We start from the raw sequence: 26,054 nt of genomic DNA, 5'->3' as shown, positions 1-26,054 counted from the left end.
TGCATAAAAAATTATCCCAAAATTTAGTGACTTAAAACAATAGTATTAATTACATCACAGTTTCTGTGAGTCAGAAGTCCAGGCATGTTCTAAAATTTCTCAGACAATTGGGATACATCATCCCATGGGCAAAACCAAGAGAAAATATTTTATAGTTTTCCTTCAAGTGAAAAACCATTGCAGTAAAAATACTAAGCATGCATACATATATTTTTTCTCAGCTTAATTATATTTTCTTGAATCTTTTGCCTTTTATTTTTGTTTTTACTGCTATATACAGTGAATAATTGCTACAATGGTAGTCAAAAGAGTATTTTGACTCTTTTAAATATTCTCTTAGTGCCAACTCTGAAGGAGCAAAACAGCCATAAAATAAATTCTACTGTTAGAAATACTTTTATGAAAATACCTATATTGTTTTGAATTTTCAGAAAAACTATGTTTGAAATATGGTACCTAAACTAGCAACCTATAGCCCTAATATTATTGAGGGGTGAATATAATTTCTGAGTCATTTAAGTGATAAAGACTGATCTTAATTATACCCCAAATATACCTAAAAATACTTCTATTTAATGACCTGGAAAGATATACTCTAAGTTTAACCCAATTTGTATATTTAATATTGGACTATTTTCCATACAGTTATGATAAATCTCTTTTTATTTTTCTTTCTTTTTGGCCAACTTTTGGAAACAGACTAAGATGCTTAGTGAAGCAGCTGGAAAAAGGTGATGTTAACATCGTAGACTTAAAGAAGAATATTGAATATGCAGCATCTGTGCTGGAAGCAGTTTATATCGATGAAACAAGGTAAGTTTTAACCTCTTCTCACTTTTAACTTTTTGCCTCTCTCTTTTTTTCCCTTTTTCTTGACCCTCCTTTCATATCTTAGCCATGAAACCAAAATCAAAATCTTATTAAAACTTAAAATGTTCTTCTTCATGTAGCTATGGAAGAATTATCATTCTTTCTTTAAAAAATACAAATTTTAATCCAAATGCTTGAATAATAAAAAATAGTCGATATAAAGTCAAAAAATAAACAAATTAAAGTCTCCTTTACCCCTACTCTCACTGTCCTTAGGCCCAGATTTTTAAATGTCAGAGACAGTGTAGGCTTACACTGATTTTCACTGACGTAAGAATTTTCCTATTATCTCAAGATTGCGGAGTTCCTTCTGAGAAAATGGGTGTCACATGCCCACATATTCTCATGATAGTTATCTATCAGACCCTCTGTGCAGGGCTTGCTAAGGGGCAGTCTCCAATGTGTGTTTGATTATCACCTAAACCCCATCACCCAGCCTGATAATTAGCAGAATGGTAAGGAGATTAGGAAATGGCAATTCATTTGAAGAGTGTTGTTAGCCTAGTGCTGTGGCTCTCAGCCAGGCCATTTGCCTTCCAGGGGTCATTGGGCAGTTTCTGGAGACATTCTTGTTTTGTTGATGGGGGCGTGCTACTGTTACATAACGGGCAGAGGCCAAGGATACCACTAAACATCCTAAAATGCACAGGAAAATCTCCCACAACAAAGAATTATCTAGCCCCAAATGTCAATAGCATGGAGGTTAAGAAAACTTGGCCTAAAGGGAGGACTGTAAAGAGGGACCCTGTGGAGGGAGAGACATGCACTTCCAGACTTTAGCACAGAAAAGGTACTGAGTTTTTTCAAAGTCATGAGGCAGGTGGATTAGAGAGGTCTTTTAAAGGTATTGACCAAAGGATACCGACTTCAGAGGGTGGAAAACAGCCTTCATGGGGTGATTGTTGATATAGAAACCAGGGTAGGAATTGTAAAAATTCAGCCCAAATGTCAGAGAACAAAGTACCCTCTTGGTGTAGTAAGCTGTCTCTGAGGGACGCACAAAAGCTCCCCAGGAGAAAAAAATAACCAACATTTGGGTATTTGTCACACAGATGACAACAAACACACCAGTCTTGTAAGACCTTTTGACCCCTTCCTCCTCTCCAGATTGCTGGGCAAGGAGAAGCAGCAAAGTGGGTGGGACAGGGGACGGGGCATGGAGAGTGAAGACATTCATCATGCCCCTTCTCTTCCACAGGTGTCCCTGCCTGTGTCAGGCCTGAGCATGGGCAGGTGAGAGACGTTAAGTCAGATGTGAGACAGGTTTTTATATATCAATGTGTACTGGACTTAGAGACACACACACACATACAACAATTTATTTAATAGGTAAAAAATTCACGACTCAAAAATCAAAACAATGTGAAAAGGTATGTTATGAAAGTCTTGTCTCCACCTGTTTCCCAGTCTACTCAAGTTCCCCAAGTCATAAATTTCTTATGTATATTTTCAGTGGTTTACTATAAATTTTTATTTCATATTTTCCCTCTGCCTTTCATAGAAGGTAACATACTATTCATAACTTCAAAACTTCTGATTTTTTTCCCCTCAAAAAGGAAACTTGATCTTCCTATATCATGGACTGACATTTAAATTTTAAACAATAAGAATTTTTACTGGCAACAGATAGAAAAGTGCATGGTGAGGGCCATGCTGCACAGGTGATTCTTTGTCCTCAGAACAGAACTCTGTTAAAGCACAGTATGAAGTCATAACTTAAGAAAAAAAATCATAGATATACTTTTAGAATGATTTTTTGGTTAACTTTCACTGAATATATATAAATGTATATGATTCTTCTATGTGAACAGAGATTCAAAGTGTAAATTTTTTTAAAATCAGGTATTTTTCCTATAATTTCCTTGCCTTCATTTTTGTGTGTGCTGTTTTTTGTTCACAAGTTGACTGAACTTAATGTATTTAAGATTTCTTCAATCTGTCCTGGACATTTCATTTTTTATACTTATTTATAAAACTGAAGAACTTTTACCTTTAATAATTATTTGGAGATTTACACTATACATCTTGTAATGACATAATGCAACTATCCATTTTGTCTGAGTGTCTCATCTTTCATTTGATGGACTATTATATGCTTTATCTATTAATTTCTCTGTTGTATTTCCTTTTCCAGAAAATTATGATTTCATAGATATTTTTTAACTTAGTTCCCCAAGATCCCTAATTCACTTAAACATATGTTACATTTCAAAGTATAGTTCCTTTTCTTTTGAAACTTGCTCTTTTGTGGGAAGGAAAAAATGCTTAACTGCTTCATGATACAATGTGGGGTTTTTTCCTCTTTACAGCAAAATATCCCAGCTGTTAACAACACATCATTCCCAACTTTTACTCAAATGGCACAAAATTTTTCACTCTTTTATTTTAATGCCTCCATGGCATCATGAATTTTAAATTGGATTAATGATAATACCCCACATTTGTACCATCTTCCAAGAGCTCTTAGCTTCATTATCTCATATTAATCTCACCACAATCCTGTGCAGTTGGCAGGGTGGTCATTACTTTCCATATTTTACTAATGAGAGAGCCAAAGCTCTTGAAGTAAACTGGTTTGGCAAAGGTCACAAACCTAGACTTTGGCAAAGCTGTGACTAGTAACTAAGGTATGACTTTTTTTTTTTTAACATCTTTATTGGAGTATAATTGCTTTACAATGGTGTGTTAGTTTCCGCTGTATAACAAAGTGAATCAACTATACATACACATATATCCCCATATCCCCTCCCTCTTGTGTCTCCCTCCCACCCTCCCTACCCCACCCCTCTAGGTGGTCACAAAGCACTGAGCTGATCTCCCTGTGCTATGCGGCTCGTTCCCACTAGCTATCTATTTTACGTTTGGTAGTATATATATATAAGTCCATGCCACTCTCTCACTTCGTCCCAGCTTACCCTTCCCCCTCCCTGTGTCCTCAAGTCCATTCTCTACGTCTGCATCTTTATTCCTGTCCTGCCCCTAGGTTCTTGAGAACCTTTTTTTTTTTTTAGATTCCATATATATGTGTTAGCATATGGTATTTGTCTTTCTCTTTCTGACTTACTTCACTCTGTATGACAGTCTCTAGGTCCATCCACCTCACTACAGATAACTCAATTTTGTTTCTTTTTATGGCTGAGTAATATTCCATTGTATATATGTGCCACTTCTTCTTTATTAAGGTATGACTTCTTACTTAGTGCTCTTCCCTCTATAACTGGCTTCTCTCAGAGTATTGCTATCAAACAGGATGGGTTTCAATGACCTCTGAAAGATTTAGATGACAATGTGGAAAACATTCTGATGAGTGGAATTGTGAATTCTCGAAAAAACAATCCCTAACATTTATGACTAATAGCCTATTATTATAGCTATGTGCCAAGAACTCTCCTAGGCATTTTAATGCACTATTTTATTTAACCATCACAGCAATTCTAATGAGATAGAAACTTTATTATTACCATTTTACATATGAGCAAAGAGAGTCACAGGAAAGCGAGATGGCTTATGCAAGGTAACACAGAGGGCAACTTAAAGAGTGGAGTTAGGGTCTTGGCAGCCTGACTCTAGAGCCTGGCTTTTAAGCACAATTCTCATCTGCATCCCTTTAGCCACTTCTGACCAAAAGGTGATTTCAGAGACTTATTGGAGGTTTTGATAAAAGCTCACATGATGTCAGGGTTGTGGGACCCAGTGGTGTGTGGACTGTGGTTACATCTTTTCCCAGCTCTTCCTTCAGTGATGTCATATCGTTAGCTTGAAATTGGCTACAGGGAGAGTATTTATACCATGGAAATTGGCAAATGCTACAAATCAGGATTTGTTTTTATTCTGGAGAGCCTGTCATTAAATATTGTCATCATGCCACTGGTTAGACCCAAGATTACCTTGTACATATCTTCTAAGACTGTGATTTTATGATTAAAATATCAGCTTAAGAAATTTTAAAGCAAAATTACTTGATGTGGTTTGATTTCCTATAGACCTAGTAAAACACAGCAGTAAACTGAGGATTTTTTTGTTGAGATGTATATATAATTATTAAAATTGCATTTGCCTTAGAAATGTTAGTAAAACAGAGATAATTTAGAATGAGGAGGGATGAATAAGCATTTAGTTTCTTTTAAACCTTAAATTAAAAAACTGCTGACTTTTGAGATTTTTTAATGGAAAATTCTCTTTCTAGAAAAAATGTTTCAGTAAGTATTCAAGAGAGGCATTTTTTTGGGGGGGGGGAAGCTGGATTACAAAAAAAAAAGATTAAAACATTATAAAGCAGAATAAAACAGAAATTATGAATTGGTTTAAATCCCCCCCCACTACACACACATATATATCTTTTCCCACTAAGCCTTAGCAGGATTTCAATTAAGAAAACAAATCAAAACACAAAATGTCTCTTGAAACATGATATGAGTAAGAAAAATAGAAAAGAATTTCTGATAGAATTTGAATTCTGACCTTCTTTGAGGGATGATAGCACAATTCCCTAATGAATATAATTATTGGTTTTTTAAGAAAACACTTTCAAATGCAAATGCCAACATTTTATGAGTTCTGCTTTCAGATGTGTCCCTAGAGGCTATTGTTTTTCAAAGCCGCATAGTTATAATCCAGAAACATGTGACTTTAAAAAAAATAATTCTTTTTGATCATCCTTATTTGGATTTGGATGCTGCCAGGAAAAGTAGCATCCTTGGCCTCATGAATTGCTATTCATGAGGGTAGGCAGCTGACTGGGAGGCATACTTTCAGTGATGGATATTATGCTTATTAATACCTCCCTACAACACAATTTATAACTTTATTTTCTTAATGTGAACCAATCTAAGTCTTATGATTACCACAGTTTGATCACAGACTCTGGATTCAGAAAGAATGAGGTGATGAAAGTCTGGATGCTCCACTCAGTACTCTCTTTCTTTAAGCAAGTGACTCAACTTCTGTACTTTCTAGCTTTATCATCTGTAAATTAACAATAATGACAACGCTTATTTTCTAGCTTTATCATCTGTAAATTAACAATAATGACATGCTAACCTCACAGGGTTGATTTGAGGATTAAATGTAGCACCGTATCTGACAGAGTAAAAGTTAAATAATAACCAATTTTTGTTGTACTAATAAAATGCAGATACTTCTGGGTACATAACACAATAAAGATGTATAATTTATAGAAAAATATCAAATAATTTATTGAGAGAAATTTTTTTTTTTTTTTTTTTTTTTTTTTTTTTGCGGTATGCAGGCCTCTCACTGTTGTGGCCTCTCCCACTGCGGAGCACAGGCTCCGGACGTGCAGGCTCGGTGGCCATGGCTCACGGGCCCAGCTGCTCCACGGCATGTGGGATCTTCCCGGACTGGGGCACGAACCCATGTCCCCTGCATCGGCAGGCAGACTCTCAACCACTGCACCACCAGGGAAGCCCGAGATAAATTTTTGATCCTAAAAAAATGAAGTCAGGTGGGCTCAAGTTACCAGGAAGTGAAAGCAAAGTGCAAACTGATGGAAACAAACCTTAATAATATACACATCTTGATAAAAAAAAAAAATCTTCAGTTGACTCCTATGTCTTACTACGTCTAAAGGTCCTTAATTTTGAGAGGTTGTCTTGAGTGAGAATGCATGGATGTCAATCAGTACTTCAAGAAGTTAGTCTGCTAGCAACTGAGTGAAATCCAGGGCACCTTGAAGTCTAAGTCCCTTGAAATCATCAAGTACTGGAATTTACTAAGGAATATTCACTCATGACACAAATATCTATTGAGTATGTGAAGTGAATACCAGGCACACTGGTCATCAGAATCCAGACTACAACCGTGCAGATAGCTGCTGGTTAGAAATGAGTCAAGAGGTGGGAAGATAAATGGAGGAACAAGGACTAATACCACAAACAAGAAACAGGGATATTCGGAGTTAGAGAGAGAAACACAAGCACATTGACAGATTACAAGAAGAAACACTAAGTAGCCTCAGTAAATTATATACAGAACATGGGTATAACATGGTATAAAAACTGTAGAGTCAAGATTCCAAACCAGACATGGTTGGACTTGCTGAATGTTAAAGAGTTTAGTTCCCTGGCAAAGTTCCCTATGCCCATTCTCAAAGACATGGCTTCTAACAAAAGAACTTAAGGTTAAAAAAAAAAAAAAAAAAAGGTCTGGAATGCACTAGATATATGGGCCCTAGAGCTCAGAAATATGGTGCCATATTACAGATGTGAATTTGGGGATTATAATCCAGGAGTCTCAGGGGTTTTTTTTTTTTAATGCTTTATTTCAATTTCAATATTTAGAGCTCCTATACTAATTCAATATGTTTCTCAGCCCAAAGTTTTTAAGAATGCCCAGTGAATGTTTACTTACTTAACCAATTTGTCCTGGCTGTCACTTTCCTCTACAGCCAGCTCTCTGGCTTCAAACTACTGATTTGTTCCTCTGCAGTTCACCTATTTCCCCCTCAAGTCCAGCAATCCACAGGCTGGTACTGCTCCCAAGCATGAGCTCAATCTCTTCCTCCAGTTCCCCAAACTGAAGCTAGCATCAGCTAGGCTCACTATAACTGCTACAAGACCTCTCAGAACCCACAACTCAACCCCTTCCATAGAGGTCCCCTACCAGGCATTTCTCTGCATCCTCTAAGGTCTAAACCCATCTTGTAAAGCCACCTTACCATCCCCTATGGAAGTGTCTTTCAACATGTTTTCCTACCCTGAATTCAGGATCTCCAGCTACAAGGCCAAGAAAAAGGAAGTGGGCTATCAAAATTAATGTCAAGGTGTGCATTCATCTCCAGGATCAACACCTATGCTCAAAGACTATGCAGTCTAAATCCATATTTAGAAAAAGAGTGACATTTTCCCAAAAGACACAGAATCTGCAGTGATGTAGCTGTGCTCACAGTGAAGATAATTATGCACATTACTGTTCAGAGTTGTCTAGTCTCTTGCAGTCACATTGTCTCCGTCTTCTATGTGCCAGAGTTGAGACTTGACTTTATTTTTGTGTAACTTAAAGACCTATTTAAAAGATTTTTTCATAAGACAAAAGAGCAGTCTGCCTCTGAAGGTAAAATAAAGCCTCTGCAGAATAAAACAAATTATTTTTTGACTTTTCAAATGTCAGTTTTTCTCACCTCCTACTATTAAGGTTTTCAAAAACTCTTAGAGTTCCATCTCAAAATGGTCAACATGTTATCCTTGTAACTGAAGTCAAGGGAGAGGATGAAAATGCCAAGTAGAGGTGTGGAGTGAGAGGGTGGTTATGGAGGGATGTGGGAACACAGCATTTAAAGTTAGGCATGGAGCTACTAAAGAGGATGCTCAGGAAGTATAGACATAGAAGCTGGAGGCAGATCTGTAAAATATGGAGTAGCAAAAGCCGGCAGAGAGTGGGGTTACTAAATATTGTAAATCACATGCCACAGGGAGAACCACTGGATGCAGTTAGGAGATTCCTGATGCCTCTGAAGTGCAGTTTCACAAAGAGAAAAAGGCACCTGCCAGATTATGGAAGTATGAGGAACTGAAGTGAAATGGCTCTGGAAGAAAGCAATGTGGACTGTTTTTCAAGAATTTTCTAGTAGGAAAAAGCAGCAATAGAACAGTCTATTAATGGGGACATAATTTTTTTCATACTTTTTTTAGAGTGGAAACCTTCCGTTAGCCTTGCGATAGAGTTTAAAAAGAAATTTTGGTTAAAGAGAAATAATAACCATAGAAAGATTAGGTCAAGAAATTATTCCTTGTAAGTTGGTGTAGCCACTGTGGAAAACAGTATGAAGGTTCCTCAGAAAACTAAAACTAGAATTACCATATGATTCATCACTCCTGGGCATATATCCAGACAAAACTATAATTCAAAAAGGTACATGCACCCCTATGTTCATAGCAGCACTATTCACAATAGCCAAGACATGGAAACAACCTAAATGTCCATAGACAGATGAATGGATAAAGAAGATGTGGTACATATATACAATGGAATACTACTCAGCCATAAAAAAGAACAAAATAATTTGCAGCAACATGGATGCAACTAGAGATTATCATACTAAGTGAAATAAGTCAGAAAGAGAAAAATACCATATGATATCACTTATATGTGGAATCTAAAATATGACACAAATCAACCTATCTAGGAAACAGAAACAGAATCATGGACATAGAGAACAGACTGTTGGTTACCAAGGGGGAGGGGGTTGAGGGGGGGATAGAGTGGGAGGTTGGGGTTAGCAGATGTAAGCTCTTATATATAGAATGGATAAACAACAAAGTTCTACTGTACAGTACAGAGAATTATATTCAATATTCTATGATAAACCATAATGGAAAAGAATATAAAATATATATGTATAACTTAATCACTTTGCTGTACAGCAGTAATTAACACAACATTGTAAATCAACTATACTTCAATAAAAAAGAAGTTATTCTTAAGTTATCTAGGAAAACAGACAAATAGCCAAGCATAGGTGGAAAATGTGGGTGAAGATGGAGCTAACTAGAGCACAGCTAAGGGTCTTCAAATAAGCAAAACTTGCGTAGCACTGTAAAATCAAAAAGGTTAGTAAGCATTGATTTTAAACTCAGTTGCTCAGCAGGGGTAAGAGGTGACAATAATTTTTACCAAAATATAGACCATGGGCTCTAAAACTCATGGATCAATATGATGTAGAGAGTAAACCCTGGGTGGTTAATCACTACAACCGGCAAGTCATGATGGCACTGACACACGTGTACTCCTTAAACCTTTAGAGCAAGAGTAGGGAAGAAGGAAAAAAGAAAAGAGCTGGACTAATGAACACCTTTCATTAACATTTCAGTTGTAAGTGACAGGAAACCCAACCAAACCATCTTAAACTCTCATTGCTGAAACATTGATGGCTAATGCTGACTATAATCACAGGTCAATCAGGACAAAAATGATGTCAAGGGATCAATCTCTCTGTTTCAATTACTCTGGAATGACCTCCTGATGCTTTAAAGGTAGCAAAACAAGACAGGCAGTGTATCCAAGCGTTACATCCTCACACCTTCAAGTCCAGTGGGAATAAGGGAGGCTTTCCTTCCCAGAGGCTCTAACAAACACAACTTTTCTGTTTCATTGGCTCTAGTTAGGTCATATGCTTATCCCTCAAACTATCATGCCCAGAAGAACTGAATATGCAAGTTCATTGGTCAAGCATCTCATGAGGCAAGTAGGAGGTCAATTTTATTTAAATCACATGCCTAAGAATTGAGTGGAAGAGAGTGCTTTCCTAAACAACAACTATGTCTCCTCTAGAGTGAAAACTAAAATGTTTATGTTAGTACCGCGTGCAGTGGGACCTGGAACAGGGTCTGTGCAGGACGTTGAGCAACTCCTGTCCTAGGTTTGCTCCTACTAATGACAAGCCTATGGGCAAGAGATTTTTTTTTCTCTAGTCATTAGTTTTCTTACACAGAGATGAAGTCACCAGTCCCTTCCTGTTCTGGAATTCTGTGGTTTTATCCACAGTCCCAAAGTCCCTTGTAAAGACTTGCTTATGCCTAAACTACCCTGGCCCCCAGGAGGGTGACAGAGCCTATTGTTTATCATATGCTTAGTGGGGGAGCATTTATAAATTTGGGCTCCTGTATTTTTTAGAGTTGTTTCCATTTGGAGGAGTCCCTGAGGAAATCAATTTGAAGGGCATGTGCTAAGACATTGCTAGAGATCAGTGAATCATTAAAAAGCAAATTATGATTTTTATGAATTCCATTTTTATGGTGTGAGTTGTAGGGAGGGGTGGCTGTTCGGAGTGCTGTGTTTGTAGGCTGTTCTCACCCTGTAGACTGAGTGTGAAAACCAGGCTTAGAAAAAGTTGCAATACATTTTGGTTGATTTTCATATTTTCTGCCATCTGTGGTGTGTTACTTTCTGCAAACTTTCAAAAACAGCCTCCCTAGTGAAAGGGGAAAAAAATAACCTGACCAGATCTTTTGAGAGATAACTGACATAAAAACCTCCACATATTATATAAGATCTTACTGTTGTGATATTTTAGATCAATAAAATATAAATGAATATGTCCTGGATTTGAAAAAGATAAAAATTTTATTATTCTTTTCTAATGATGATATTAATAACAAGATTATTTGATGGTTAATTATATCCAAGGCAACATATTATGCAATTTGCATATATGATTACAAGTAAGTCTCAAAAATTCTATGAATTAGATACATGTATTATTTTCACTATAAAGTTAAAAAATTTGAGACATAAAGAAAATAATTCACTTGCTTAGAATCTTATAATCATTAAGTATCAGAGACAAGTTCAAACTGAGATGGAGCATACCCAACATCAATTGTTTTCTTCCTTGGCAATAGAACGCTTTTTTTTTTTTCAATTATTCGCTCTTCTCTGCAAAGCCAAGTGATTCAGGGGAGACCAGTCATAGCACCAGGCTCAGGATGAGTGTGTCCTAATTGACCGAAACCAGTAATTGGTTTCCAGTTTCCTAACCAATGAGTTTGGATATGGACATACGTTACAATTCTGGCCGATGAGACTAATGGGGGTTCTGCAAAAGATTTCCTCTCCATAGAAAAGGAATCCTGTATGTCTGGGGATTCTATCTGTATACCATGCTTGAAAGTGATACAAACATCTGGCTACAAGCTTAGAGCTAAACCTAACACTGAAGTTGGCAGCATAGAAAGATGGAGGAAACCTGAGTCCTTGATGATATTGTTGACCTGCTGATTTAAAAAACATAAATCCCTGCTGGAGTCTATCTACCTTTAACTTTCTTATTAAGAAAAATAATAAATTCCTCTATAATTTAAGCCACTTTGGGTTAGGTTTGATGTCACCTGCTATTGAGAGCATCCTTCTAGCCACATAGGTCTGCCTTGCTCCAAAGCCCATGTTCTTAATTTCTAATCTTTGTAGGTAGTCACATTATCCTAATAAGAAATCCTAACACAAGTGCTTGTTATCTAAGATAGCTACTTAGAATCTATTTTCCCATAAAACAAGGTAAGAGGTTGATTGAGTTTCCAAGGCAGCTCATAAAACATACTGATCCCATGATACAGTTAAACAGCATAGGTGGTTCTTGGGCAAGTATCAGGTACTGGATGTCAGAGACTTAAGTTTTTTCTTAGTAAATAAAAGGGTGGGGTTAGGGGGTGGAGGGGGCATCCAGCATCCTTCTGCTCCAGGATCCTAGAAATGTACTGTGGTGTTCCATTTCCCCACTCAGTGTTTGTCTTGGTTTGGAGAATTTCAGGTTGGACTCAGTGTCCCTTCTCAAAATCTCTTCTATCTTCCTTTCTGACTCCTCTGGCTTAACCTAGGGCATCTTTGGATAATAATAGGAATGGAAACTCTGCTGTGACTCATCACATACTCTTCCATTATCTTGGGCCTTTCCTCCTTCCCTGGGACCTAGATTTTAAAACTCAAATCCAGGAACAGGAGTTTTTCCTTCCCCAGGTTATTCTGTGTCATACATGAGTCAATGAATGAAGCCATGGCTGACTATATGGACAAAGGGCCAGGGTAACAGGAACTTCTTTTCTAATTGTGATATCATCTTTGCACACATGAAGCAGACCTGACTAAAAATGACTTTATTCCTCACCAAACCACTGTAAATATCTTAATATTTTATAACCTCTAAGACCAGAGACTCTCTGCCTATGTTTTTATACATTTATTCACTTATTCAACAAATATTTATGAAGGACACTATATACATTGATAATTATTTTGTTATTCTGTTTGGCCCTTGTTAACTCCTTCTTGTCATTGCCCCTACTCTTTTAGCTTCATTGGTTTAGAAAGAAATATATTCCTTGTCTTCACTCACACCCATGTCCTTCAAATATACCCCAGTTCTTCTTAGTACCCCTTCTCTGCTCCCACCCCGAGAATTTGACACTTCTGTATAGCATGGTGACTATAGTTAATAATACTACAACACATTTTTAAGAGTTGCTAAGAGTAGATCTTAAAAATTGAGAAATTGACTCTTCTATTTTTCAGTTAATTAACATACAGATCATTCTTATTCATAAAATGAGTATAAAAGATTCACTAATTAAGATACTTTTACTGAGATTCTTCTGCCAATCCCTTCCTGTATTGTTCACCAGCACTATCTCTGACAGTGAAATAATGGGCAAATGGACATAAGCAGTACTGCTAAGTCCACATTATAGAAAAGGATTAAACCTTATGTTCTTGGCAGAGCTCTTCCATTAATTGACACGTCATGAATGGATAAGAGCAGTTCTCCAAGTGTTCACAAGAATCACCTGGAGGGCTTGTTAATTCAACAGGTCTGGAGTAGAGCCCTTGAAGTTCCCGTTCTAACAAGTTCCCAGTTGCTGCTGATTCTGCCGGTCCAGGGACCACACTTATAGAGGATGTCAAAATGAGGCTACAAAAGGAGAGATGTACAGAGAATGTTAGAAACCTAATGGTTAGAATTTTAAGGTCTTATCAAAGGAGTGTGGCCCAAATATTGCCCCAAGTTGTATATGAAATGATCCTGGGAGCTGAAATGCCTCCCCGAGTCAGGAAACTTCATCACCTACTAGGAGCAAAAAGCAAGGGGCGCTGGAGATTAGCAGCGCCTCAGCAGCAACTCTTGGGCACAGAAGAGGGAGCCCTATCCTTTAGTCCATGACGTGGGCACCTCTCCCAGATCTGGGAAACCATAGCCCTTAGGCTTCATCTCTGGGCTGCAGCCCCAACCTTTTTCTTCAGCCTGCAACTCAGTGATCCTTGGAACAACACTTACTTAGATGGAGCCTGGAATACCCTCCTCTATGTCTCATTCCCTTGATTAGAAGAGGCAAAATATCATTCCTGAAAAGTAAGGCAGGGAGAAGATGGTAGATATTGTATTGATAGTATTGTCATAAAATATAAATGTACCATTTTAACAATTTTCAGTGTACAATCCAGTGGAATTAAGTACATTATTTACAGTGTTGTACAACCATCCCACTATCCATTTCCACAAACTTTTCATTATCCCAAACAGAAACTCTGTACCCATTAAACAATAACTCCCAGTCCCCCCCTCCTCCCCTCAGCCCCTGGTAACCTCTATTCTTTCTGTCTCTATGAATTTTCCTATTCTACTCAGTAAAATTTTAAAGTAGGTAAAAAGTAGTTTTGGAGGTTCCTCCCACTGCCTCCTCACAGCCCATAGAATGTGTAAGTTGTTCTTTGGCTCCCCCAAGTCCACTTTGACCAATTTCTTCCTGTAATGTCTGAAACACTTCCATCCCCAGACACCTTCCTTTTACTGCACCTCAGAAATAGGAGATCTGCTTAGACTAATTCATATGGATGTGTAAATGGCTGGGAGTTTACTGTGTCAGACACTGTTCTAAATGCTTTCTGTGCGTTTACCCATTTCATCCTCCAACCCCACCACTAGGGATACTATTATTATCATCTCTATTTTATTGACAAAGAAACTGAGATTCAGACAGATGAAGTATTTTTTCCAAGACCACACAAGTAATAGGTGATGAAGCCAGGATTCCAACTCCTGAGGCAGTTCTCCTAACCACAGAGGATGCTTACTAATCAAAAAAAAAAAAAACGATAATTAGTGGAATGTCAGGCTTTGAGCCTAAAGGAATATTTTCAAAGATATTTTCGAGCCAAAAGGACTTCCTGGTGGGAAGCCAAGAGCCATCAGAGAGGCCTAGGGCAGTTTCTGCTTCACGTGTTCCCTCCACTTTCATCTCCAAACTAACTCCCAAAATCTTGATGCTAACTCTCTGAGATCCTAACCCCTTCTCAGAGCCCTCCCCCAACATTTCTTGGACCTTCCTACCTGTCTCGGGGGACGACCCTCCTCTGCTGGATCTCTGCTTCCTCGGCTGGATACAGAAGAGGTTCAGAGCTCTCTGCAGGCATTAGCTTGGAGAAAGCCACATCTAACTTTAACACTCTCCTTTGTCAACTTCATTTTGGCCAAATTTGCCTCTTGGAATTGAGCTAAGGTCAGCATAACTGACTTATCTACCCAAATGTTCAGTCTTCAGTCGCTCAGATATAATACTCATCTTCTCATAGTTAAAAAGAAAAAGATTGATAAAACCAAAGGAAACATTGAACAAAAGCTATTAGGTAGGCAGAAAAAGAAAACTGCCCCCCCCAAAAAAAACCCACAAAAAAATGTTGAAATAAATCTGTGAGCCTGCCATTTTATGTCTCTTTTGAAACAAGGCAAATAATAAATAATAAATAAATAAAAGTGCATGGGTGGTGGCCTGGAAAAATTAATTCAAATGTATTTAGTACTCAGGAAGTAGGTTACTGACAAGTTGATAAGGCTTTTCAAATGTATTACCTCTTTCCATCCTGACATTTAATTTATTGCACTTCAAAGTACTGTGAAATTCTACCATCCAGATACATTTCTCTCTGAGAAAATGATTCAACATACCAATCATGGAAAATACGTTTAAACTTCCTCCAACCAAAACTCTGGTGGACCAAACTCCTTTAAGATCAATTATTTTTAACCCTGAATTTCAAGGTAGAGATGGGATGGAGAATAATGATTACTGATATTTTTTATTGTTTCAGTGTGAAGGTAGTCTGGGCACTTAGTAAGCAAAACACACATTTGAGGTTAGGGATATCTCAGCAGTTAAAAACTCAGACCCTGAAATCAGAGAGACTTGAGTTCAAAAAATAGCATGGCCACTTCTGGTTATATGATTTGAGCAAATCACTTAGGGTATCTGTGCGTCAATTTATTCATCACTATAATAGGGGTACTGATAATAATTGTGTCTCCCACATAGTGAGGAAGGAATGAAGTAAAGCTTGGAAGATTAAATGAAGTAAACCTTGGCTCCTTGCCTGGTTCGTAGTAGGTAAGCATCCCGTATCCTGGGCACTGAGACCCCAGAGTTCTCTACCCAAAGGTCTCCTAGCCTGTCTCCTAAGTCTTCATGGGTCTCCTCCTTAGGTCTTTCCTCCTGAGGGGGCCCAGGACACTGTTGGTGTGTGCACCCCTCCACCCCTAAAGAGTGGCCAAGAAGCAGCTGCTTTCAAGGCTGATGGGTTGATGAAGATTGTACTGGGGCCATGGCGTCCACCTGCTCATATAGTGAGGACCTGAACAGGAAGCAGGCAGGTGCAGAGAGCCAGCCATAGTCCACTGGCCCAGCCCTGTCACACAAAGAGCTGAGAATTCGCAATTCCAATACAACTTGTCAGACTTTTATGAAACATTAAAAGGTAGAAGGATAGAACAAATATCATATTTGTTCACTTGATATATAACTTTTAAATATTTAATGTGGTATTTCAGAGAAATGTGCTCCTACCCTGAGCCCAGCAGATATTAGAAGCAGAGTTGAATGAGTTTCTTGTTGAAGTGTGTTCCTTTATAAGAATAATAAAGCAGGAAAAAGAAAATTTCAAACTTGAGAAGCCAGTTTCCGGCAATTATGCATCCGGCAGATGAATTTTAGTACTTAATAGGTGTAAATGTGGGCACCGATTGCCTGGAAATAACTGTGTGGGTACATGAGTGTAACCATTTTCCAAGAGTCTACTGTGGACAGAAATATTCTCACTGATATTACTGTGAGTCAAAATCCCATGACCTCTCCTTCTGTGGCTGCCTCTTTCTTTATGCCCTTTTCCTACAAACTTTCTAGTTCAAAATATAAGCCCTTTGGGAGTTGTGTCATCTGATTTGAAGAGAAAATTTGGAGTATAAATAGCTCCCAAAGATCAGTACTGCGCTGATTGGATGCAGGGTCAGTTTTCACAGCTTGCCGGCCCTGCATCGACCCACAGCTTACGTTTAGGGACCCCTCACTTTCTGCTTTATTGACTCCATTGGGACTAAAAAAAAAGAGTTGCATCAAACACCAGTTGAAGCATTTTTCAGAGGTCCATAGTGTTAACATTTTACACATATATTCCTATTGTTCTTTTCTGTAGAGTGCATTTTAAGAATTCCCAAGGAAAATGTACCAATGATTTTTTTTTCATGTTGTAAGTTTCTTAAACACAAAATCTTAATTTTTAAGAGCCCTCATGGAGTAAGCAATTCTGCTCACCCTGCCATCCAACCCTAGGATGAAGAGCAATTGAGCTGTTGGATGTTTTGGAAGCAAGATTCATTATAGTATTTGAGATCTCATTTTATCAAGCTTCTTGCACAAATTTATGTCAGAAATGAAATGAAGGCAGAATGTAGTCACATGTTTTACATGTGACATAATCTTATATAAGTATTTAGATATCTTCACATCTTAGATAAATGTATAGAAAAATTGTTTCTGATAATTCTCTAACAAAAGCCCAGGATTACTATTTGATATTATACTATAGTTTTCATTCCTGACCTATCTAGCATGGTCAAATGAAATCTGAAGAGCTCCTTTTGGTGCTCAGAAGAAGAAACGGTATACAGGGCAGGTGCCAGGGAAAGGGAAAATAAATAAGGGAGAGAGAGGAGAAATATGTGCCATTAGGTGTGTCGGATTATTTTTTAAATTCATTTAAATTTGTTTTATCTACCTGCCTTTCAACTTTCTTCTATCCAAACTTGAAAAATTATCTTAAATAGTTTGATACAAATTATTTGTGTCTTTATTAGGAATTTCTTACCATACTCTACTTGATAGATGAGCCTAAAAGAGTTAGTTCTGATAACTGATACTTAACAGAGATACTGAGGTCCTTAGTTGAAGGCATGTAAACAGTGCATACAATTTTAAAAATGTTTCTTTCCTGGGCCATTAATTCAAAATGCTATTAGAAATGTTTAATATCTTTTCTTTTTTTACATTTTTTTATTGAAGTATAGTTGATACACAATGTTGTTTTAGTTTCAGGTGTACAGCAAAGTGATTCAGTAATACATACATATATATCTTTTTTTTTCATATTCTTTTCCCTTATAGGTTCTTTTATACAGCTGAGTAATATTCCATTGTATAAATATACCACATCTTTTTTATCCATTCATCTGTTGATGGACACTTAGGTTGTTTCCATGTCTTGGCTGTTGTAAACAGTGCTGTAATGAACATTGGGGTGTAGGTATCTTTTCAAATTACAGTTTTCTCCAGATATATGCCCAGGAGTGGGATTGCAGGATCATATGGTAGCTCTATTTTTAGTTTTTAAAAAAACCTCCATACTGTTCTGAATAGTGGCTGCATCAATTTACATTCCCACCAACAGTGTAGGAGGGTTCCTTTTTCTCCACACCTTCTCCAGCATTTATTATTTGCAGACTTTTTGATGGTGGCCATTCTGACCGGTGTGAGCTCATACCTCACTGTAGTTTTGATTTGCATTTCTCTAATAATTAGTAATGTTGAGCATATTTTCATGTGCCTTTTGGCCATCCGTATGCCTTCTTTGGGGAAATGTCTATTTAGATCTTCTGCCCAGTTTTTGATTGTTTTGTTTTGCTTTTTATTGAGCTGTATGTGCTGTTTGTATATCTTGGAGATTAATCCCTTGTCAGTCACATCATTTGCAAATATTTTCTCCCATTCTGTAGGTTGTCTTTTTGTTTTGTTTATGGTTTCCTTTGCCATGCAAAACTTTTAAGTTTAATTAGATCCCATTTGTTTGTATGTGTGTGTGTTCTTATTTCCATACTCTAGGAGATGGAGACAAAAAGATATTGCTGCAATTTATGTCAAAAAGTGTTCTGCCTGTGTTTTCCTCTAGGAGTTTTATAGTATCCAGTCTTACATTTAAGTCTTTAATCCAGAAAAATGTCTAATATCTTTTCCATGTCAAATATACATTTCCCTATAATTTGCCTCAAAAATTGTAAAGAGATTGTTCAAGGGCAAATTAACCTAAAGGCAATGAAGAGATGATTAACAATAGTGAACTACTCCCAGGATGCTGCTGCTCTTATCAATCAAATAATATGGGACTCTAAAAGACTAAACTTCCTTATACCATCTCCATTCTCACTCCACTCCTCAAAGATAGTCACTTGTAATAGTTTAGTGTAAATATTTCTAGATGTTGATCCCCCCAGTCTGTGCCATGCACTGTTGCACATGCTGGTGATATAACAGTGCACAAGAACAGACCGACTCTCTGATCTTGAGGTCTTTACAGTCTAGTGGATAAATCATAAAATGAATGAACAAACTAATAAACATATGGCATGACATCAGCAGTGGTAAGTGCTAAGAAGAAGTCTATAGAAGGATAAAGACAATAAAAGTGTTTACTCTTTGAGTAGCGGGGTCCAGGAAGCCCTTTCTACCTAAATACAATGAGGAAATGATTCACACATCTTGAAAAAGAGATTCTAAGCAGAGGGAATGGCAAGTGCAAAGACCCTGAGCAGAAGAAGCAAGCTTGGCAGGTTTGAGTATACCAAGGAGGCCAGCATTGCTGAAGCAAAATGAATAAGGTGGAAATTGTTAAAAGATAAAGGTAGAGACATAGCTTGTGGTGAGCTACATAGGGCTGTATGAATTAGGCACTGACATGGTCTGACTTATACTTTAAAGGAGGCTGACACTGGCTGGAAATTCTGACAGCAGTAAATGTTGCAATCTTGAGTCTGAAAGTAGTCTGGAGGCAGGATTACTTCTTTGGGGGACCTCCGCCTTACTGCTTAAGGCCTTGAATTGATTGGATCAGGCCCACTCACATTATGGAGGGTAGTCTGCTCTACTCAGTCTATTGATTTAAATGCTAATCACATCTAAAATATACCTTCACAGCAACATCTAGACTGGTGTTTGACCAGACAACTAAGCATCATAACCTAGCCATGTGAACATATAAAATTAACCATCACAGAGGTATTTTTTGTTTTTCCAAGATTTCCTTTTTTAGTTATACAATAGAATATTTCATGCTTTTCTCTTTATGTACTCTCCTCCTTTATTTCTATATTCATTAATTAATCTATATCACTCTTTTTTCCCTGAAACTATATCTTATTTCATTTTCAATAAATGACATCATGCATCATGACTAAGGGATTGCCAGACTCCTGGGTACCACATCCCTATATGAACTCTCATTTTCATATGCTAATTTTGTCATATTTGATGATCTGTCATGGATAATTTATGATTTTAGGACATATAGCCCTAAAGTCATCCACATCAGATTTGCAAAGGAGCAATTGACAACCATTACTATGTGTCTGTCATCGTACTTAGAGTAGCTAATAAAACAAGATAGCAGTAGAATTCCTGGAGCATGGTGACATCACAGGATTATAGCACAATGATTCCCATTCCATCTGTCCTGCTCTGTGGTTTTATCTGATCACTGCATGAGGAATAATAGAAATGGCATAAGCCCTGAAATTTTCAAACCATGTAGTGTAGTGACTTGCCGTAATTGGCTAAGGAATCTAATTTTAAATGGTCAAAAGTAGAAAAAAAATATTTTGCTTTGAATTACGATGTCCATGTGTTAAGTATAAATGAAAGTCATCCAAACGTAAGAGCCAAATGAGAATTAAATATGATTTAGGTTAAGTATTAATCAATATTTTTAAATATCTTTATTGGAGTATAATTGTAATGCTGTGTTAGTTTCTGCTGTACAACAAACAAAGTGAATCAGCTATACGTATTCATATATCCCCATATCCCCTCCCTCTTGCTTCTCCCTCCCACCCCTCTAGTTGGACACAAATCACCGAGCTGATCTCCCTGTGCTATGCAACAGCTTCCCACTAGCCTTCCATTTTACACTCGGTAGTATATATATGTCAATGCTACTCTCTCACTTCGTCCCAGCTTCAATATTAACTTCCAAGTATGTCTTTTTTATCTTCATATGTATAAATATAATTTTACAACTCCAGCACTTAAGTTGTATATAGTTTTTCATAAGGCATTTCATAAATGCATTCACACTTATTTAGTACTATGAAAAATAAATATTGGCAAATGACTGACATCGATATGCTTATAAACAGTAGCATATAGAGGAAGTCATATTATCTTTTGAGTCTCTTTTTGGTAGTTTTTGCTCTCTGGAGATGATGTGTGACTTGTTCTGAAGGCTGTAGCACTCGCTGTCATCTCTGGCTACCTTCCTTCCATCGGCTCATAATCCTTAGGCCTCACTCTGTGCAAAGAAATTTACTAGCGCGAAGGGAACCCAAAGATCAAAGCTAAAGTGCGCCAAAAATAGCTCTGAGTTATTAAATTGGTGCGCCAACAAGGAAAAAACCTAGTCAAGCAAAGGGCAGAGCTGACCTGTATTCTTCCTGAAGGCGAAGCTCAATTGCTCTGTAAAGCCCCTTTTGTATTTTGTGGGGAGCCTTTCACACTATCTTGCCAGTTCAGACCTTTAGGAAGTTCTGGATCACTGGAGCTGCCCACCCTTAATGCAGCTATTGTTACTGGTCAGTCCTGTCCACATCATCTACCTGGAGCTTATACTGGAGAGTGGCAGGGCAGTGCTTTCAGCTCCTGGTCACTTCCTCCTCACACAGCTGATTTCCTCAGCCAGCAGTTCTAAGCCCATCAGATCTCCACCCTCAAGACATCATTTGCTTTAACTTTTCCACCTGACACTGGCTAAATCACCTAAAATTAGCTTTCAAAATAATCCACTTGTTTTCATCTTTATTTTTCAAGTTATTATTTTCCTAAAATTTAGGGATACCCATCAAATAAAATAACACATGTGAATGAGTTCTGTAAACTCCAAGGCCTTATTCAAATAGCATGTACTTTCTGTACTGAATATACACAAGCTTATTAAATATAAGACAACTTTTATAGCTTCAACTCCCCTTTTTCTTTCCACTCCAGTTGCTTCCTTTAATAGACCTTTGTTTACGAACTCTCTTCCCTATCTTATATTAGTTTCATTTATTATTGGAATAATATATTATTATATATTAATATATTATAAATAATATAATCGATATCTCCAGACTCATATCATTGTACTTAAATGTTTGGGAATGCTCAAATGTTCAAGTCCATTTGTCTTTGCCCTCAGAAGATGACCAATTTGAGAAATTCAGAGATTACAAAATGTTAACCCAATCATTTTTTAAGACAGTTCATATTAAAAGATGATCAGAGAGTGACTTGCAATACTTTAAATCCTATTGCCATGCTTGTTTTGTTATTAGTTTTTCTTCACTTTTTCCTAAACTTTAACCACTATAAATTTTTGTAGAAGACTGCTGGATACTGATGATGAGCTCAGTGACATTCAGTCGGATTCGGTCCCATCGGAAGTCCGGGACTGGTTGGCTTCTACCTTTACACGGAAAATGGGGATGATGAAAAAGAAATCTGAGGAAAAACCAAGATTTCGGAGCATTGTGCATGCTGTTCAAGCTGGAATTTTTGTGGAAAGGTAAGTGAAGTTGTTGGTATCTCAAGACAAAATTTAAAAGACAGCAAATATACTTACTATGTCAAAGTTATAAGAGTCCTGTATTTTATTTATTGAGCAAAACTATAATCATAAGTATAATTGGAATGAACAGATTTAGGACTTTATGGTGAATTTACCTATAACAAAAAGATCTTGTCCTGGATTTATTATTTTCATTTATTTTTAAATTGACATAAAGACTAAAAGCAAAGGCTTTTGAATGACCATTCTCCTCAGATGAACTTTTGTGAATAACTGTTTATAATACATTTATAAACACATTTATATGCTTTACACCTAATAATACATTTATATGCTTTACACCTAATTTTACCCAAATACAATGTAACACCCAATAAAATAAGTTCTATACTACATACCAAAATCAAGCAGGCCTTTTCTTGGCACTAAAAAGAAGACCATTCTCTTACCATTGTGGAATAAAGCTCTCACATGTCCACTTTCCTTGAAGAACTTTTCAACCTTTCTGTCACTGAAGCATTTCTGTCACTTGCTGGCCCCTAGAAACACCAGAGTTTCTAAAGTGAAATACACGTTAATATGACCCAATTTAAATTCTTTAGCCTTTAAGAGGACAGCTTATTTTTCTGTCTGGAAACAAGATGTTTCAGAACTAAAGCTACGAAAAGACTTGAAATAACATCTAATATCTGACAGTGTTGAAAACTAGTTCTTAGAAATCCCTTGGATTAAAAAACAATTACATTACATTAAATTATACATAAAAAGGTTATTTTAACATTTTTGAAACAAATAAAATCGAGGAACAGAGAAATTTTTTATCAATGTATCTAAAATTAAATTTAAGGGAGGCCACATCATTTTTTATCTTCAGACGTCTCTAGTCATTACCTCTAATGAACTTCAACTTCATAAACTTTCGTTTTCTTCTTCTAACAGAACAATGAGAAGCACTCTTGGGTTTCTAAAAATCTAAATGACAATGCATTGCAAGAAGTATTCGAGGTGATTTAAAGATGTATTATAACCATAAGACATGAAGCATCTAGGATCTTGGTTTATGACTATATTACCCAAAATAACAACCACTCAGTGATTATTCAAATTATTTTGACTATTTCTTGACTATATCTAGTTGGCTTTGATAAAAGAACGCTCATAATAACCATTATGAGCTTATAATCATGATGAGTTAGGTGAGATGACAACCCCCCCACCCCTAGTGCATAAACTGCTCCCAGCTCTGCCAGGTGGGACCAGAAATCTGAAACAGAGAGGTAGAGAGGGCTGGAGAGAAATAATTTTTGTAATTATGTTCCTATTTTTTAAAACAACTTAGGCAAGTGTATGACATTATTGATTTTCCTTAATATAAATTCGAAAACATCTAAATCATAGTTCAGAAAGTCAGTGAGAGAATCAGAGAAAAAAGAGTGCATGTTTGCTTTAATGAAGGAATGTATATTTTGTCTTTTTTGTTTAAGAAAATATTGCAGAACTTGGCAAACTGAAAAGAAATGTAAATTATTAAAGTAAACCAACTAAATTTCCATTCCCATTAAATAGAAAAATCAAGACAAATTCTGTGAAATATATTGACACGTTAAACTTTCAGTTTTTTTATATGCTACACAGAAATATCAAAACGTACTTAAGGTAACTAAATTAGCAAGCAGTCTTAAAGAAATTAATGTGCTAAAAACACATGGAAATGAAATTTTTAAATTACTTTTAAATCCCCATTAGTAAGTGTGTAAACAGAGTGAGATATGTTTATCTTGAATTTTCAAAAACAATCATCTTCAGTCTTGAAACTTAGAAAGTCTTTTTGGATCTTCTCTCAAGCAGCCCCTCCCAAGAATCAATACCTCAGCAAGTCCAGGCAATTTGCTTACCCCGGTGTACCCTGAGCCTACTCACTTTCTCAACTCCACTCCTGCAACCCCAAACTAAGCCTTTGTCACCTGCCATCAGAAATATGACAATAGCTTTCAACTCTTCCTCACTTGCCCTCTCCAAACAAGTCATTCTGTAGTGATTTTTAAAATATAAATTAGTTCCTGTCACTCTTAAGCTTAAAACCATCTGATAGTTTTTACCATTTCACTTGATATATCATTACACTTGGTATTAAAGGCAACTTCTGTATCATGGCTTTGCATGACTAGGCCCCCTTACCTTCTAGACTCATCTAATGCTACTCCACCCTTACCTGAATATATTTACTAGTGTGATTTCAACTCCATGAATATCCCTAAACTCTTGCTTCCCTTGGGACCAGTAATCCTGCTATTCCCTCTATCAGAAATGATTTTCCCCACCCTTCACTCTGGCTAGCCCTTTCTATCTTTCCAGAGGCCTTTCCTGGTTACTCTGTATACTGTTCATCACTTTCTCTATCCCAACCAGTGGTTTACCTCATAACATTTAGTGCTGTTTTTAATCATATATTATTTCTTATTTATTGTCCCTCTTTGCCACTGAATTAACCCCATGAAATTTTTCTTGTTCTTCACTGAATAGTCTCTTGCTTAGTACTGTGTCTGGCATAAGATAGTGGGTTTTTTTTTTAAGGTCTTGAATTATATTTTGTAACTGTAGTAAAAACCTTCCAAGAATAATCTACCGTATTTCCAGCTGGACTTTAACCACCTATAGGAGAACAGGAAATCCATTATTCTTTTTCAGCATCTTGTAATATAGTGACTATTTACTCAAGTGTGAGGCCACAGTATTAAGGTTTCTCCCACATTCATTTGATTCCAGAATGAGTAGTCCTAATTTTCCATCCTAATTTTCTATTTCTAAGTTTTCATCCTAATATGCTATTCCCAATTATAGGGTTAGAAAATGATAATGGGGAGGTTTCTCCTTCTCCTTGGATGAGTAATCTTCTTCCTTGTCTTTCTTTACATTCCATATAATGAGAATATACAGGGATATTCATTCCTCAACCTGCTACAAGTCTAAGAAACATCAAAGTTCTCACTGAGTCCAAAGAGCCTTGAAGAACGTCAGAATTGGAGCCAATGGTATTGATGAGAACAGTAACACTGATAATAACGGCTTTCTTGTATCAAGTACTTATAATATTATGCTAGGCCTTTATATCATTTACTCTTCATAAAAAGCATGTAATTATCCTCATTTTACAGATGACTGACATTAAATAGCTTTCCAGAGGTCACACTAGTGATTGGCTAACCTGCGATCCAAAGCATGTGTGCTCTTTGCTCCATCATACTGCCTTTTGTGCCATGAAGTCACACTGATTTAGTTACTTAATTTTTAAGGTTCCTTATTCCTGACCTTTTTATTTCCTCACCCATCATCCTTCCATTTCCCCCATATTTCCATTTTTTAGTAATGATTCAAAAAATAGATAGAAAAGACTGTTTCCTGAAAAAAAAAAAAGGAACTAAATATCATTACTGACAGCAATTATTTTCTGGGTCTTTTGTAGTGTGATTAAATAGTTTCCTTGCCCTGCATTATTAGAATAATTATACCTATCTCAGTGGAGTAATTAACACAGGTATTTTTCTTATAAGAAATCTTCCAATTGAGATAGAGGATAAGGATAAATTTTTATGATAACTGATTGCCACACCTAAAAATTATTTAACGTCATTTAAGATAAACACAAAATGGGAACATGGAAATAAAGTAACAAGGTCTCTGTAATAAAATGGGAAGATACTTTATCAAGGAAGTCTAGTCTCTATGTAAGTAAATACAGTATTTTAATTCTGAGCTTCCAAGAAGTGAAGATTAAAAAGGAAAACATGAAGAATTACTTGGCTCTTATTATCTTGATAAAAATG

The 26,054-nt window shown here is 36.7% G+C and overlaps 1 protein-coding gene across 2 annotated transcripts in view; it reads left to right on the top strand.

Annotated features, from left to right (window-relative positions):
- Positions 1–26,054, top strand: part of PDE1A (phosphodiesterase 1A) — a 345,491-nt gene that overhangs the window by 228,221 nt on the left and 91,216 nt on the right. For both annotated transcript variants that reach the window (XM_065880877.1, XM_065880876.1), the window contains exons 2-3: positions 700–813; positions 22,045–22,227. In XM_065880877.1, the coding sequence (XP_065736949.1) occupies positions 700–813; positions 22,045–22,227 (297 nt within the window). The remainder of the gene's footprint in view (positions 1–699; positions 814–22,044; positions 22,228–26,054) is intronic.

This window comes from Phocoena phocoena, chromosome 7 (assembly GCF_963924675.1).
Source record: "Phocoena phocoena chromosome 7, mPhoPho1.1, whole genome shotgun sequence".
Classification (NCBI taxonomy): Eukaryota; Metazoa; Chordata; class Mammalia; order Artiodactyla; family Phocoenidae; genus Phocoena; species Phocoena phocoena.
The sequence above is the reverse complement of the archived record's forward strand: the minus strand, read 5'-3'. Positions and strand labels throughout refer to the sequence as shown.